Below are 15,038 nucleotides of genomic sequence, written 5' to 3'. Positions count from 1 at the left end.
ATGGTGGCCATGAGAACAAGCCTGAGAAGCAGCCAAGCAGCCCCTGACTGCAGTGCAGCAGCAGCTCTGACAGGGAAATGTTAATCAGGGGGAGAGCTCTGCCAAGGCTTTCATTAGCCCTGATGAGGTCAGGGCCTGGCGCAGGCAGCTGGCACTGGCACTGTCCCCTGGCAGCTCCAAGGACCAGGCAGAGGTGGCTCTGATGGTGGAGGGCTCTCAGAGGCTGCCTGCTCACTCTCATTCCTCCTGAGATGTAAATGCAACATATCAATATCAATAAATCTAATCTTTCCCTGGGTTTGAGTCCTTTCGTGGCCCAAGCGCTTTGGAAGGGCCACAGCAGGAAAATAACCAGTCCCACTAAATTTGATCTCTCCTTTTTAGCACAGCTGATAAGCAAATAATGGAACACAGGTCAGTTTTCCCCACAGAAGAACAGTGCAGCACCTGGGGCATCTCTCCCTTATCCAACCTGCTCTGCATCCACTCCTGGAGCTGTGTGGCAGCACAGGGACATCTGGCAGGGCACTGAGGAACACAGGCACAGCAACAAATGTCACCCACCCTGGTGACAAGCAGAACTCAGGAAAGGACTTGGGCTGTTACACTGCGCTGGTTTCTGCTCCAAATCCAGAGATGTTTTGGGCTCTTGGCAAATTCTGATTGTTTTTTGCCAAGGGGATGGATAATCATCAGATTGTTTCCACAGTCGTCCTACAAATTATTTTGATAATAAGGGACCTCCTGTGACATTAAGTATATTTTAATTACAACATTGTCTGTAATGCATATATCTAATTGCAAATAATTATTTTATCATATTTTGTCAGTAGGCCTGTTAGATGCATCAGATATTATCTTCTGACTCAGTGGTACAGGTTAATTAAAATTTCTCTTTTAATACTGTTTCAAAGCCAACCACATAATTTCATCTGAACACCAGCTGTGCCAGTAAAAAATTATTTTTTTGTTAGTTTTTGTCATGCTTCTCCATGGAGGAAAACCCGAGCTGTTTCTGCAGGCTGTAATTACTGCACTGCTTTCTGCAGTCGTTCATTTGCAAAGGAAGAAAAGAAGGAAGAATGTGTGGAACATCAGTGGCCAGTGGTTGCTTTGTGTGGTGCTGCTTCATTTTGAAGGATTTTTTTTGTTCTCCTTCTCATGTACAAAAAAGCATTTGAGATCTTCTCTTCAGAAGGAGAACTGAGGATACCACACAGCCTGGTTTGTCAGGATAAACTGCACTAAGACAATCACAGTGGTCATTCTGGGTGCTAACAAAGCCCAGCTTAAAGGTGATCTCAGTCAGAGTGATCATTCTGGGCGCTAACAAAGCTCAGTTTAAGGGTGATCCCAGTCAGAGTGGTCATTCTGGGGGCTAACAAAGCCCAGCTTAAAGGTGATTTCAGTCAGCAGCTTCCTCCCTCATTCATTTTTCCTCTGAGTGATAAAGACCCAACACAAGATGAGAGAAAAATGAAAGCATGAACATAACTTTCAGTCAAAGAAAAATGAGACTTCAGGTTAAATACACAGCAATGCAAACCCAAGAAAGCTGAGGAGGGGGCACGAGGACAACAAAAACTCTTTCTGCAGGTGGCAGGACCCTTCCCCTGTAACTTGCAGGAACAAGTGACCCTTCTTTCCCCCTCTGAGCATCATTTGCTGGGACCAGAAGTGTTCCAACCCATCAACCCCTCCGAGCTGTTTCAGACCCCACACTCTGAGCGCGTGTGCTCAGGGCTGGCAGGGACAGGGTTAACAGCGTCCCCAAAGGAGGGGACCGGGCTCTGCCTCACCCGGCCAGAGGTGAACGCTGCCAGGAGGAAATTGCTGCTGCAGCTCCAGCGAGATCACAAGTGACCTTTCCTCTTGGAGAGGGGCGAAGTAAACAACACTTATCTGGGATTTAATGCGCCCGAGACAAGCAGCGCTTTATCTCTGCTCCACACCACAAGGAGCAGGGAGGCACAGGGATGATTTTCCTGTTTTTACCACATAAGCCATCTCTTAGGACAGCCCTCAAGTTGAGCTGAAGCGTTTCCTCATGGAAAGATCTCTCTTGGAGCAGCAGTGGGTTATGGGCTTGCACAATGTGCCACACAAACTCCTTGGTGCAGTGCAACCTTTGGCAAAGGCACTCTGAGCACTCCTTGGTGGGTTGGTATTTTTACTCCATGAAATTTTCACTTCCTCCAGACTGTTTCCTTTAGGGACATGCAATCCCTGTTCTTTCTATTTCGGAATTTTTTCCATCAGTAGACATAAATCCTTCCCTTTTCCCCTCTGCACAGTTGGAGATTCTGGCAGAAGGAAATCTGACAGGGCTTTTTGACAGTGGATTTCTCCTGTCTATCATTTTTACTATAAGAATGACATCTGACTGCCTCATATGCTGCAATGGGTGGAAAATTTTCCACCAGGTTTTTCCTAAATAAACCTCCACAGGCCAAGGGACAGTGAGAACTCCTTTGGGTGCCAAATGAGAAGGGCTGGAGGAGACCCTCAGTGAGGGTTAAATGGATGAGACACCTTTGCTTCCATAAACTCCAAACCTTTGCAGAGGTTGATCCATGGAAATCAGATCACAGGATCCAGACTTAGAAGAAATCATTTAGCAGAAATTCAGCACTTTCTGTGTGGTTTGAGCCTGAAGCAGAGCTTTGCAGGAGCAGGGATCCATGCCTGCATGCCCTACAGGAACACTGCTAGGAAAATAACCCCTCAAACCCGGAGCCCACTGGAAAAGTCTTTTCCACAGGCTTAGTCATACCAGGGCAGAGAGGGCAGAGCCTCATTTCATTATGCAGCACGCTGGCACAGCACCAAAGCTCTGCACCTGAGCCAGGAAGCATCCAGGGAGCTGAATCCAATGCAGGGATAAGCAGCTCAGGCACCTTAATGGATGTGTTGGACCAAGGATATGCAAGAGGACACAAAACCAACTTTGGAAACGCAATCTGAAGCATTTGGTTCGAAGGACAGAAAGTCAGCAGAGGCATTCCATGCTAAGGAAACCATTACCTCACCTGTAGGTTGTCTCCTGTGTTTGCTTTTCCCCTACCTTTTCTCCTGGGCTCAGTATAAAGTGTTGTATTGACACAAGCAAGCGGAGGAGTTCCGTAATTTAATCTCTGCCATTAAAATTTCAGGCTCCACGGGAAAAGAAACCCTGCCTGTTCATCAGGTCCAGCGAAATTCAGGTGGCAGCCGGTGTCACATTTCCACAAACTCCACAAACCCTGCACACCAGGCTGTTTCCAGCATGGGGGGGAGGAAGGAAGGGCATGAGCTGTGTAATCCAGGGAGAGCGTGCTGGCCTGCGGTGCAAACTCATATTAATAATTCAGGCCACTCTATTTTGGACTGGGAATGTGCTGCCCCTCACCTGTACTGCTCAAGGCAGTGCCTGAAATAGAAGCTGCAGCAGGAGCAGCCCCGAGGGCAGTGCCAGCAGCCTGGCAGGGCGGGCACTGCAGGGCAGCCTCTGCAAGGTCAGCCCTTCCCCTTGTTCAGGGAGCTTTGGCTGAGCTGTGACAGCCCAGAACTCTCCCCCAGACTGATGGAGGCTGGTCTGTCCTCCTGTGAGCCCAGCCAGGTAGGCAGGGTTCTGCATGAGGAGGATTTTCCCAAGGAATACTGAACCCCTGCCCAGCGCTGCCATGCCTGCGCTGGCATTGTCACCTCCCCCAGGACACCACACGGTGCTGGGGCCTTTAACAATTTAATTCTGCCACAAGTGATCACTGCTCTGTTGCCTCAAGTGACTGCTTTTTATAGATTTTACCTCAGATCCTGAAAGCTGAATGACCAAATCTCTTTCAGGAAATTATTCTACCTTAAGCACCGGCTTTCGGAAATGCATCATCTGACTTTCTGGAAATTGCAAATGTTGCATTGTCAGAAAACACAAGTCACAAGCTGTTCTCCTGCACAGGCTGAAGTCACTGCTGCAGGTTTACTGGCATTCTCTGGCTTGTGCCGTCCTACGCCAGCTCCTAAGTGAATAATTTGAAAAGTTGTGTTTGGTGATGTTTGAACTCAAAGGGAGAGCAAGGGCTGTCCCAGAGCACTGTGATTCCAGGCATGGCATCTCCGCTCCCTGGAGCTTTTCACAGGCAGAATTTCCAGCACACCTCAAACCAGTGAGTGCTTAAAGCTGTGTAGTTTGGTGCTAAGCACCACAACGATGCCCTGCTTATCACACAAGTTATCAGACATCAGAAGAACCACAATCCCTGAAGCTGCAATGGCTCCTTTCTTAACAAAGCAGAACATGAAAAAAAAGTGGAACAACCAGAAACTGACAGAAGAGACAAATTGGAAGCTGTTAGTTTTGTAAATCAATTAAAATAAAAGGGAAGGAAAAAAAAATTAACAAGAACAAGCCAAGAGTTTAGTTATGTGCTTCCTCAGCCAGCTGCAGAAATTGATTTGTGCCAATGGAAGGGGAGAGCCAGAATAGCCCAATTCACTCTCTCAGGAAGATGCTGAAATCACACCACATGACCCAAAATTTGAGAAAATTGCCAGAGAATGAGAACTGCTCCAGAAGGAGATTGTGTGTCATGGTGTGATGGGAAGGGTGTGCTACAGGAATTACCTGGGATGGGAAGGGTGTGCAATAGGAATTATTCCCAATGATGGGAAGGGTGTGCAATAGGAATTATTCCCAATGATGGGAAGGGTGTGCAATAGGAATTACAGTGATGGGAAGGCTGTGCAATAGGAATTATTCCAAATGATGGGAAAGGTGTGCAATAGGAATTACCTGGGATGGGAAGGTGTGCAATAGGAATTACCTGGGATGGGAAGGATGTGCAATAGGAATTACCAATGATGGGAAGGGTGTGCAATAGCAATTATTCCCAATGATAGGAAGGTTGTGCAATATGAATTACCTGGGATGGGAAGGGTGTGCAACAGGAATCACTGTAAGCCTGAGCCCAGCTCCAAGGCAAGGGACGATGTGACAGCAGGGAATTTTCTGACTCCAAGCATTCAGCCTTTCTGTGTAAGAAAAGGGATTAATCTTTTTTTTTTTTTTTCATTTTCAACACTGTGCATCATCACTACCCATCTTCCTGACTCCTACAAGTGATTCCTCACTTCTTACCACAGGGTTTGGTAGCACAACCAGCCCTTGCTCTGCCTTTCCACAACCCAGCTGTGCTGCAGAGGGGCAGAGCTGTGCCCTGCTCTAAAGCAGGGCAAGCACTGCCTGCAGCCCCCTACTCCTTTATTTATGCATTTTTTTTGTCCACTGCAACTTCCAAGCAGAGCCTTTCCCTGCTCCTGCATGCACAGGAGGAGCTGGGACTGCCCTGTCCCCAGGGGGATGTGTTTAGGGCTTGTTGACCTGCTGTTTCAGTGACCTCAGGCCTCTGCAGCAGAAATGATTGCTGAGAGGGCTCAGAGGAAGTGAGATTTCTGCTTCTAACAATAGTAATTCCTGTGACATTTTATTTTCTACACCAACTCATGGCTGTAAAAAGAATTTTTATATGATGTGTAAATTGATCATTTCATTATTTTGTTAAAAACTAACAAGCATATACACAAGCCATTCCCCTGAAACTCCTTGTTTGTTTTCTTTCTCAGGACCACAACCTGCTTTGAAACTTACTAGAATTTACTTTTTAGCCCAGGAATTTTACTGGGGTCATCTGATGGCCTTTAACTGAAACCCTGCTGGCTTCTGCCTCTGGGATGGATTGTGCTTTTGTTGTGTAACTAAAAGCCTGCTCTTTTACCTTCCCTGGGTGTAAAGACAGGGAAGAAATGAATGCAGAAATGAATAATACGTCATTACACACAATATATGTAAAGACACATTATTTATATTCATATATTGATACACTTACAGTGCAAGTGACTATTCAAAACCTGAGTGTTTTCCAGCGGAGATCCGCACTGGATATGGGGAAGAATCTTTTCCCTGTGAGGATGGGCTGGCACAGGATGCCCTATAATCCCTGGAAGCGTCCAAGGCCAGGCTGGACGGGGCTTGGAACCCCCTGGGACAGTGGAAGCTGGAAGGGCTTTAAGCTCCTTCCCACCCAAACCTGTGGTTCAGCGGTTCCATGGCAAACCCAGAGCCTACCTAGGAGCCAGCTCCATTCCAGCTGCCCTGCCCGGGGCATTCCCGCGCCTCTCCCGGGATGCTCCGCTGCGCATCGCGGCGGTGCCTGGAGCCGCGCGGGGCCCCGCCGTGCCCAGGGGCTCCTCCCGGAGCTGCCCCCGGTAATTCCCGGTAATTCCCGGTGGTTCCTCCCGGGGGTCCCGGTGCGCGGGCTCCCGGCGACCGCCCCGGTGACGTCAGCGCCACGCCGCGGTGACGTCAGGAGCGGGGCGGGCGGCAGCTCCCGGCGCGCCCCGCGCAGGGCGGGGGGCGGGAGCGGCGGCGCGGGGAGCGCGCCCGGCTCTGCGCCTGCATCCCTGCCCGCCGTGCCGCCGGCATGTTCTCCAGGAAGAGCCACGCCGACGTCAGGAAATCCACGCAGAAGGCGCTGGACCCCAAGCGGGACGTGCTGACCCGCCTGAAGCACCTCCGCGCTCTGCTGGGTGAGCGGGCGGTGGGCGCGGGGGGAGCCGGCCCCGGGGCCCTCAGACCCTCGGGGGGTGCCTGGGCAGAGCCGCGGCCGCGGGCGGGTCTGCGAGCGCTACTCGCCCTCCGCTGCCGTGTCCGGGAGACAGCAGCGAGCTGTAGCAGCTCTCCGAGGGTAGCAGCTCTCCGTGCTGTGGGCAGGGAGCCTCCTCAGCCAGCCCCGGGCTCTCCCCGCCTCAGAGGCGGCCCCGGTGCGCGCCCTCCGTGAGGCGCTGCCGGAGAAAGTTTGGGGTGCCTGGGGAAAGCCGCGTGTGCCGCTGTCCCGGGGCTCGCCTTGGGCTCGCTGTGGAGCCGCGGGGAAACGCTCAGCCCTGGTCAGTTTCAGAGACAAGCTCGCAGAAACTCCGCTCTTGTCAATATCATCAACTCGGGGTGTTTGAGCTCTGAGAGAAGTCGCGCTGTGGCGTTTTGTGGTGACTCCATGCTTGGGGCAAGGCTGCACGGGTCCAGGGGCGCCTTGCAGGTGACGGCTTCCACCCTGATGGTCGTGGAAAGTCGCCGATGGGTTTCGGCTGTGATCCTGCTGCAGGTGGAAAAGCCACCGATGGGTTTCGGCTGTGATCCTGCTGCAGGTGGAAAAGCCACCGATGAGTTTCAGCTGTGATCCTGCTGCAGGTGGAAAAGCCACCGATGAGTTTCGGCTGTGATCCTGCTGCAGGTGGAAAGGCGCCGATGAGTTTCGGCTGCGAGCCGCGGTTCGGGAGGGTTTGTGTGGCCTATGTTCGGTGTTCACAGGCGGCAGGAGGAGCAGGGTGTCCTGAGGGGAAGAGGCTGTGCTGGGTTAGTGCTGTACCCCGCTGGTTTGCAGGTGATGCTGGTTTGTGCCACACTTGTTCCTTGGGATCTCCTTAAGGAGCTGGCTGGGAGCAGCCGCTGGGGGACAGAGTGTGGGGTTGATTTGGCCTGGATTTCTCAATTAAAGGTGTTTGTGGACGCTGATTTCAATTAAAGGATTTTGTGGGGCTGTGGTGTGTCCAGCTGCCCGGCTGGTCAGTGCAGGCACTGTCCGAGCAGCTCTGGGTATGCCCCTGATATTTCTGCTCTTGGCAATTCCGGTGTAAACATTCATGGTAGCACGGGAGTGGCTTCTGGAAGATGCTCTCTTGATAGATACCCTTGCCTGGGTGTCTTCTGTTCAGCACAGAAAAAAAACTCCACACGTGGGAGTTGTTAAAAAATATCTCCCAGCATGTAAAGCTTTTGGTATAAAGGCTCAAAAGTGGTTGGATTTTTTTTTTTCTTGGTATAAAGGCTCAAAAGTAATTGGATTTCTTTCTTCCCCTTCTCCCCAGATGTGTCTCTCCTTGTCCTGGCCAGGGGTAGGATTGTGTGTGTGTCTGCTTCTCCAACTGCTTCCCTCAGGCCACAGTGCCACAGGTCCCCCAAATAGCTGTTCCTGCTCGCCTGTTTCCTTGGGAGATGCCAGCTCCTCTTCCTTTGCTAGTTTAAATCACGGGAATTTAATTGTAAACAAAATGTCAGTTACTCCTCTGTGATCCCACTGCAGCAGGAGGATACGGATCAGAGGGAAGACGATCATAGGGGAGGGATGAGCAAAAGGAATGTGTGTTTCCACAAATAAGGGCTCATGTGAGCTTTGGATTGCTTCAGGTCCTTTAGTGGCACATCTGTAAGTTTGTCCAGTGCCCAAAGTGAAAGAAAATATTCCACTTAAGTTGGTGTTGGTTATGTTGGTATCTCTCAAGCCTCCAATGGCCTTTAGGATCTGAGTTCCAGCTCTGTGGGGTGCTCTGTCCACATGGCAGGGCAAAATGCTACCCAGATCAACAACAGGACTTAAAATTGGGTGTTCAGTAGTGTTTGAGAAGTGACCAGAACATTTCCCTTATTTCTTTATTGCTATGGAGACGTTCTCACGGCCAGAACTTCTGTTAACTTAGTAAAGTTCTGCATACAGTTTGTGGAAGTGCCTTTTAGTAGTGTGGCCTTTTTTTTTTTTAAAGATAGACTTAAAAAGCAATGGCCTGACAAAAACTGGTGGGGATGTACAGATTTGGCTCTTCCCCACTGCCTGGCCACAAATGAAGCTTCTGCTCTTTCCCAGAGTGGTTTCTGTGGGACTTTTCTAGGACAAAACCAGACCACTGTGCCTTAAGAAGTTTTTCTGTGGCTCTTCTTGGGTAAAAATACCATTTTTATATTGAAACTTCTCTTTCAATAATGTGTTCTCCTTGGGCACAGGAGTCAGAAGTGCTGCTGCTGACAGATGTGGGATGCTGCTTTGTCCAGTGCTTCAGCCTTTTCTCTGCGAGCAAACACATGGGAGACACACAGAATTAAGACTAAATGTGGAATTTATAAGGTTACCAAGTACAATCCTTATTGTTGCCTTTAAAACATACCTGTTATGAAAGCCCATGCTTTCCATGGACATGCCTTGATCAGAGATGAGATGACAAAGGAGAGTTAGTGGGGTTTTGCTTCTGGCACTGCTTGGCCTCTTGTAGTTTTCTGCACAGCTGCAGGACCAATGCTGGCTGGGCAGAAACTTTCATTTACTGACAGTCAAAAAGGGGATGTGTGCACACTTCCTGCTGAATTCAGGGCTGGGATTGTTCTGTAGAGCTGCTGTGAAATTGGAGGTGTTAACATCATTTTGGAAGTTGTTCCAGTTGGAGGGGTGTTTTAGTAACGGGCTGTTTCATGCTGACATACTTTTTTTGAAGATAAGTGAGAATTGTGCATTATTTCTGGGGTGAGGCTGGTCGTAAAGGTTTATCATTAACCAGGGTGTGGCTGCAAAATTCCCTTCATCTCCTTTAATTTTTCAAGTACTTGAGGATTAAGAGAGCTTTGAGAAAATAGCATGAAGTGACTTTGGAAGTTCATGGAGTTAAGGGATGATTATCACAGGTGTCTGTGATAACATTTAGCAGCTAAGAGGAAAATAAAAGCCAAGGTTGTGTGGTAGGGACAAGCTTAGTGTTCCCTCTGAGTTTTTTTTTTGATGTGAGGAACAGCAATGAGAGTTTGGCAATAGACTCAGGCTCTTAAGTGGTACCTGAGTGTTACCCTAAATTTTAAATTTAATAGTAAGGCGATTCAGTGTGACTGGCAGTTATTGGTGAGCCCACATGTCCTGTTTATAGAGAAGAAATAGGGTGTGACCCTGGTGAGTGTCTCACTGTTTCCTGAGTGTGCTGCAGCAGCTCCTGTCAGGTGTTTGCTAAACTTGAGAGCTTGTCCTGTGTGGGAAAGGGGGAAATTCTTTGGGTTTGGGGTGGCTGCTGATGCTTGCCTGAGGGGTGAGTGCTCTGGGTGCCTGTGTGCAGCTGTAGCGACCTGGGAGAGAATTCCATGAACTTACTCTGGGAGTAAACACAAAAATAAACCCAAATTCCTGCACTTCAGCCCCAAGCTTGCTGCTTCATTTCCTCGGGTGCTTCTCAACTCCTTCAGGCAGTGCACTTCCCCAAAGTCAGGGTTTTATCTTCTTATCTCAAGTGATAAATGGCACAGGAAACTTTCCCCGATGTTTTCCATGTCTGAAGCAGGAATGAGCCCTGCTGGAAGTTACACACATCTGTGGGAAAGGGCTGTGGCTGTGGGGATGCAGCTCAAATCACACTCACCCCTGAGTCACCACCGAGATGCCACATTTAGAAAAAAGGAGGATTTGCTTTCTTGGTGAGGCAGTTCCTTTCTCCTCCCGTCGCAATTTAGAGGGAAAGTTTCCTTTTTGTTTAGATTTTAATGACCTCATTCCCTCGTATGAAATCCCTGTAAATGAAAGCCTTGTTTTCCCCTGGAGTTGTGTTTAACAGGATGCATTCATGGAGAGGAATAATTGCACTTAGCTTGCAGATTCAGAGCAGTAGTTTGCAGGAAACAAATATCACGTTAAAGAGTTTCCCTGCTCTAATTGTTTCCATAGCACAAGCAGCCAAGCAGAGCCTTACTGCTGGAAAGGTACTAATTTAAATAAAAATCAGGTTGTCCAGGACTAAAGTTATTCTTTCTTCTGTAGTTGTGGGATACTATTGAGCCTTCTTGCTAGAATCAGCTTTATTTTGGGTAACAAATGGGTTTCTTGCAAGGTGAGGCTTCAAGGAGGATATTAATATTGATATTAATTTATTAATTTTGGCTCTTCATCTTCCTCTGGGGGAAATGAGCCAACTTTCCTTGACAAAACCAGTTGCAGTAAGGACCAAAGGGAGGAAATTCATGTGTGTTTAGCAAGTGTCAGGCTTAGAAAACAGTGGACTTCTTTCTTTGTAGAAAATAAACTTATTTCAAATTTCAGACCCCAGTTAACACTTAGGAAAGTGCTACGTGCTCGAGTTGCCATTATTCTAATAAATGAATTGAGAATATGCTGTTTTCTGCTTTGATCTGCTTGCCAGATGAATGCAAGAGGTGAAATTGCATCCAAAAAAAATTTTTCCTCCTTTTTTCCTCTCTTTTTTCCTCTCTTTTTTCCTCTCTTTTTTCCTCTCTTTTTTCCTCTCTTTTTTCCTCTCTTTTTTCCTCTCTTTTTTCCTCTCTTTTTTCCTCTCTTTTTTCCTCTCTTTTTTCCTCTCTTTTTTCCTCTCTTTTTTCCCCTCTGTTTTCCCCTCTGTTTTCCCTCTTTTCCCTCTGTTTTCCCCTCTGTTTTCCCCTCTGTTTTCCCTCTTTTTTCCCCTCTGTTTTCCCCTCTGTTTTCCCCTCTGTTTTCCCCTCTGTTTTCCCCTCTGTTTTCCCCTCTTGTTTTCCCCTCTTTTTCCTTTTTCCCTCTTTTTCCCTCTGTTTTCCCCTCTGTTTTCCCTCTCTGTTTTCCCCTCTGTTTTCCCTCTTTTTCCCTCTGTTTTCCCCTCTGTTTTCCCTCTGTTTTCCCTCTGTTTTCCCCTCTTTTTCCCCTCTGTTTTCCCCTCTGTTTTCCCCTCTGTTTTCCCCTCTGTTTTCCCCTCTGTTTTCCCTCTTTTCCTCTTTTTCCCCTCTGTTTTCCCCTCTGTTTTCCCCTCTGTTTTCCCCTCTGTTTTCCCTCTCTGTTTTCCCTCTGTTTTCCCCTCTGTTTTCCCTCTGTTTTCCTCTTTTTCCCCTCTGTTTTCCCTCTCTGTTTTCCCTCTTTCCCCTCTTTTTCCCCTCTGTTTTCCCTCTTTTTCCCTTTTTTCCCTCTGTTTTCCCCTCTGTTTTCCCCTCTGTTTTCCCTCTTTTTCCCTCTGTTTTCCCCTCTGTTTTCCCCTCTGTTTTCCCCTCTTTTTCCCCTCTGTTTTCCCCTCTTTTTCCCCTCTTTTTCCCTCTCTGTTTTCCCTCCCCCTCTTTTTCCCCTCTGTTTTCCCTCTCTCTTTTTCCCTCTTTTCCTCTGTTTTCCCCTCTGTTTTCCCCTCTTTTTCCCCTCTGTTTTCCCTCTCTGTTTTCCCCTCTGTTTCCCTCTGTTTTCCCCTCTGTTTTCCCCTCTGTTTTCCCCTCTGTTTTCCCCTCTGTTTTCCCTCTTTTTCCCTCTGTTTTCCCTCTCTGTTTTCCCCTCTGTTTTCCCTCTTTCTGTTTTCCCCTCTGTTTTCCCTCTGTTTTCCCTCTCTTTTTCCCCTCTCTTTTTCCCTCTGTTTCCCTTTTTTCCCTCTGTTTTCCCCTCTGTTTTCCCTCTCTTTTTCCCCTCTTTTTCCCCTCTGTTTTCCCCTCTTTTTCCCCTCTGTTTTCCCCTCTTTTTCCCTCTTTTTCCCCTCTGTTTTCCCCTCGTTTTCCCTGTTTTCCCCTCTGTTTTCCCTCTGTTTTCCCCTCTGTTTTCCCCTCTTTTTTTTCCCTCTGTTTTCCCCTCTGTTTTCCCTCTGTTTCCTCTGTTTCCCTCTGTTTTCCCCTCTGTTTTCCCCTCGTTTCCCCTCTGTTTTCCCTCTGTTTTCCCCTCTGTTTTCCCCTCTGTTTTCCCTCTGTTTTCCCTCTGTTTTCCCTCTCTGTTTTCCCTCTGTTTTCCCCTCTGTTTTCCCCTCTGTTTTCCCCTCTGCTTTTTCCCCTCTGTTTTCCCTCTGTTTTCCCCTCTGTTTTCCCCTCTGTTTTCCCCTCTGTTTTTCCCCTCTGTTTTCCCCTCTGTTTTCCCCTCTGTTTTCCCCTCTTTTCCTCTTCCTCTGTTTTCCCTCTGTTTTCCCCTCATGTTTTCCCTCTGTTTTCCCCTCTGTTTTCCCTCTGTTTCCCTCTGTTTTCCCCTCTGTTTCCTTGTTTTCCCCTCTGTTTTCCCCTCTGTTTTCCCCTCTGTTTTCCCCTCTGTTTTCCCTCTGTTTTCCCCTCTGTTTTCCCCTCTGTTTTCCCCCCTGTTTTCCCCTCTGTTTTCCCCTCTGTTTTCCCCTCTGTTTTCCCCTCTGTTTTCCCCTCTGTTTTCCCCTCTGTTTTCCCCTCTGTTTCCCCTCTGTTTTCCCTCTGTTTTCCCCTCTGTTTTCCCCTCTGTTTTCCCCTCTGTTTTTTCCTCTGTTTTCCCTCTGTTTCCCTTGTTTTCCCCTCTGTTTTCCCCTCTGTTTTCCCCTCTGTTTTCCCCTCTGTTTTCCCCTCTGTTTTCCCCTCTGTTTTCCCCTCTGTTTTCCCCTCTGTTTTCCCTCTGTTTTCCCTCTGTTTTCCCCTCTGTTTTCCCCTCTGTTTTCCCCTCTGTTTTCCCCTCTGTTTTCCCCTCTGTTTTCCCCTCTGTTTTCCCCTCTGTTTTCCCCTCTGTTTTCCCCTCTGTTTTCCCCTCTGTTTTCCCTCTGTTTTCCCCTCTGTTTTCCCCTCTGTTTTCCCCTCTGTTTTCCCCTCTGTTTTCCCCTCTGTTTTCCCCTCTGTTTTCCCCTCTGTTTTCCCCTCTGTTTTCCCCTCTGTTTTCCCCTCTGTTTTCCCCTCTGTTTTCCCCTCTGTTTTCCCCTCTGTTTTCCCCTCTGTTTTCCCCTCTGTTTTCCCCTCTGTTTTCCCCTCTGTTTTCCCCTCTGTTTTCCCCTCTGTTTTCCCCTCTGTTTTCCCCTCTGTTTTCCCCTCTGTTTTCCTCCCCCTCTGTTTTTTTCCCCTCTGTTTCCCCTCTGTTTTCCCCTCTGTTTTCCCCTCTGTTTTCCCCTCTGTTTTCCCCTCTGTTTTCCCCTCTGTTTTCCCCTCTGTTTTCCCCTCTGTTTTCCCCTCTGTTTTCCCCTCTGTTTTCCCCTCTGTTTTCCCCTCTTGTTTTCCCCTCTGTTTTCCCCTCTGTTTTCCCCTCTGTTTTCCCCTCTGTTTTCCCTCTGTTTTCCCCTCTGTTTTCCCTCTTTTTCCCCTCTTTTTCCCCTCTTTTTCCCCTCTTTTTCCCTCTTTTTCCCTCTCTTTTTCCCCTCTTTTTCCCTCTCTTTTTCCCTCTCTTTTTCCCTCTTTTTCCTTCTTTTTTCCCCTCTTTTTCCCTCTCTTTTTCCCTCTTTTTTCCCCTCTTTTTCCCCTCTTTTTCCCTCTCTTTTTCCCTCTCTGTTTTCCCCTCTTTTTCCCTCTCTTTTTCCTCCCCTCTTTTTCCCTCTTTTTCCCTCTTTTTCCCTCTTTTTCCCTCTTTTTCCCTCTTTTCCCTCTTTTTCCCCCTTTTTCCCTCTTTTTCCCTCTCTTTTTCCCCTCTCTTTTTCCCCTCTCTTTTTCCCCTCTCTTTTTCCCCTCTCTTTTTCCCCTCTCTTTTTCCCCTCTCTTTTTCCCCTCTCTTTTTCCCCTCTCTTTTTCCCCTCTCTTTTTCCCCTCTCTTTTTCCCTCTTTTTCCCTCTCTTTTTCCCTCTCTTTTTCCCTCTCTTTTTCCCCTTTTTTCCCTCTTTTTCCCTCTGTTTTCCCTCTCTTTTTCCCTCTCTTTTTCCCCTCTCTTTTTCCCCTCTTTTTCCCTCTTTTTCCCTCTCTTTTTCCCCTCTTTTTCCCTCTTTTTTCCCTCTTTTTCCCTCTTTTTTCCCCCTTTTTCCCTCTCTTTTTCCCTCTCTTTTTCCCTCTCTTTTTCCCTCTTTTTCCCTCTTTCTCTTTTTTCCTCTCTTTTTCCCTCTCTTTTTCCATCTTTCATTTTTTTCTTTTTTCTTTTTTTTTCCTATTTTTAAAATTTATTTTTTAGTGGAAAGCAAATGAACCAAAGCCCCACTGCAGACTTTTGTAAATTTAGTGAAATCCTTTGCAAGGATGGACCAGCAGTTTGGTGCAGAATACTCAGTGAACTCACTAAAATAGTTTTGTATTGCATTTATTTCATTCTCTTGTGCTAAATTTGCAGAATGCCTGAAATTCTTGTCTTTCTGCTCTTGTGTAATTGCTCTGTTCCTCTTTTCAGATATTGTGGATGGAAGTGACCTCAAGCAGTTTTTTGACAACAATTATTCTCAAATTTATTTTATATTCTATGAAAACTTCATAACACTGGAAAACAGCCTGAAACAAAAAGGTGAGTTTTGGGGTTTTTCCAGCAGCTGTTGGTCAGTGTTCCATAGCTGTGCTCCAGGGCATTCCATTCAAGGCTGTCCAATGGTTGTCTAGTCCTCAGTTTTCTGTATTTACACTA

General features: G+C 47.7%; 1 protein-coding gene across 2 annotated transcripts in view; it reads left to right on the top strand.

Annotated features, from left to right (window-relative positions):
- The first annotated feature begins 6,408 nt into the window (after positions 1-6,408).
- Positions 6,409-15,038, top strand: part of RALGAPA2 (Ral GTPase activating protein catalytic subunit alpha 2) — a 95,958-nt gene continuing 87,328 nt past the window's right edge. For both annotated transcript variants that reach the window (XM_064709623.1, XM_064709622.1), the window contains exons 1-2: positions 6,409-6,564; positions 14,811-14,921. In XM_064709623.1, coding sequence (XP_064565693.1) covers positions 6,459-6,564; positions 14,811-14,921 — 217 coding nt within the window. In that variant the 5' untranslated portion in view covers positions 6,409-6,458. The remainder of the gene's footprint in view (positions 6,565-14,810; positions 14,922-15,038) is intronic.

The sequence above is a fragment of the Zonotrichia leucophrys genome, chromosome 3 (assembly GCF_028769735.1).
Source record: "Zonotrichia leucophrys gambelii isolate GWCS_2022_RI chromosome 3, RI_Zleu_2.0, whole genome shotgun sequence".
In the NCBI taxonomy this organism is placed as follows: Eukaryota; Metazoa; Chordata; class Aves; order Passeriformes; family Passerellidae; genus Zonotrichia; species Zonotrichia leucophrys.
The sequence above is the reverse complement of the archived record's forward strand: the minus strand, read 5'-3'. Positions and strand labels throughout refer to the sequence as shown.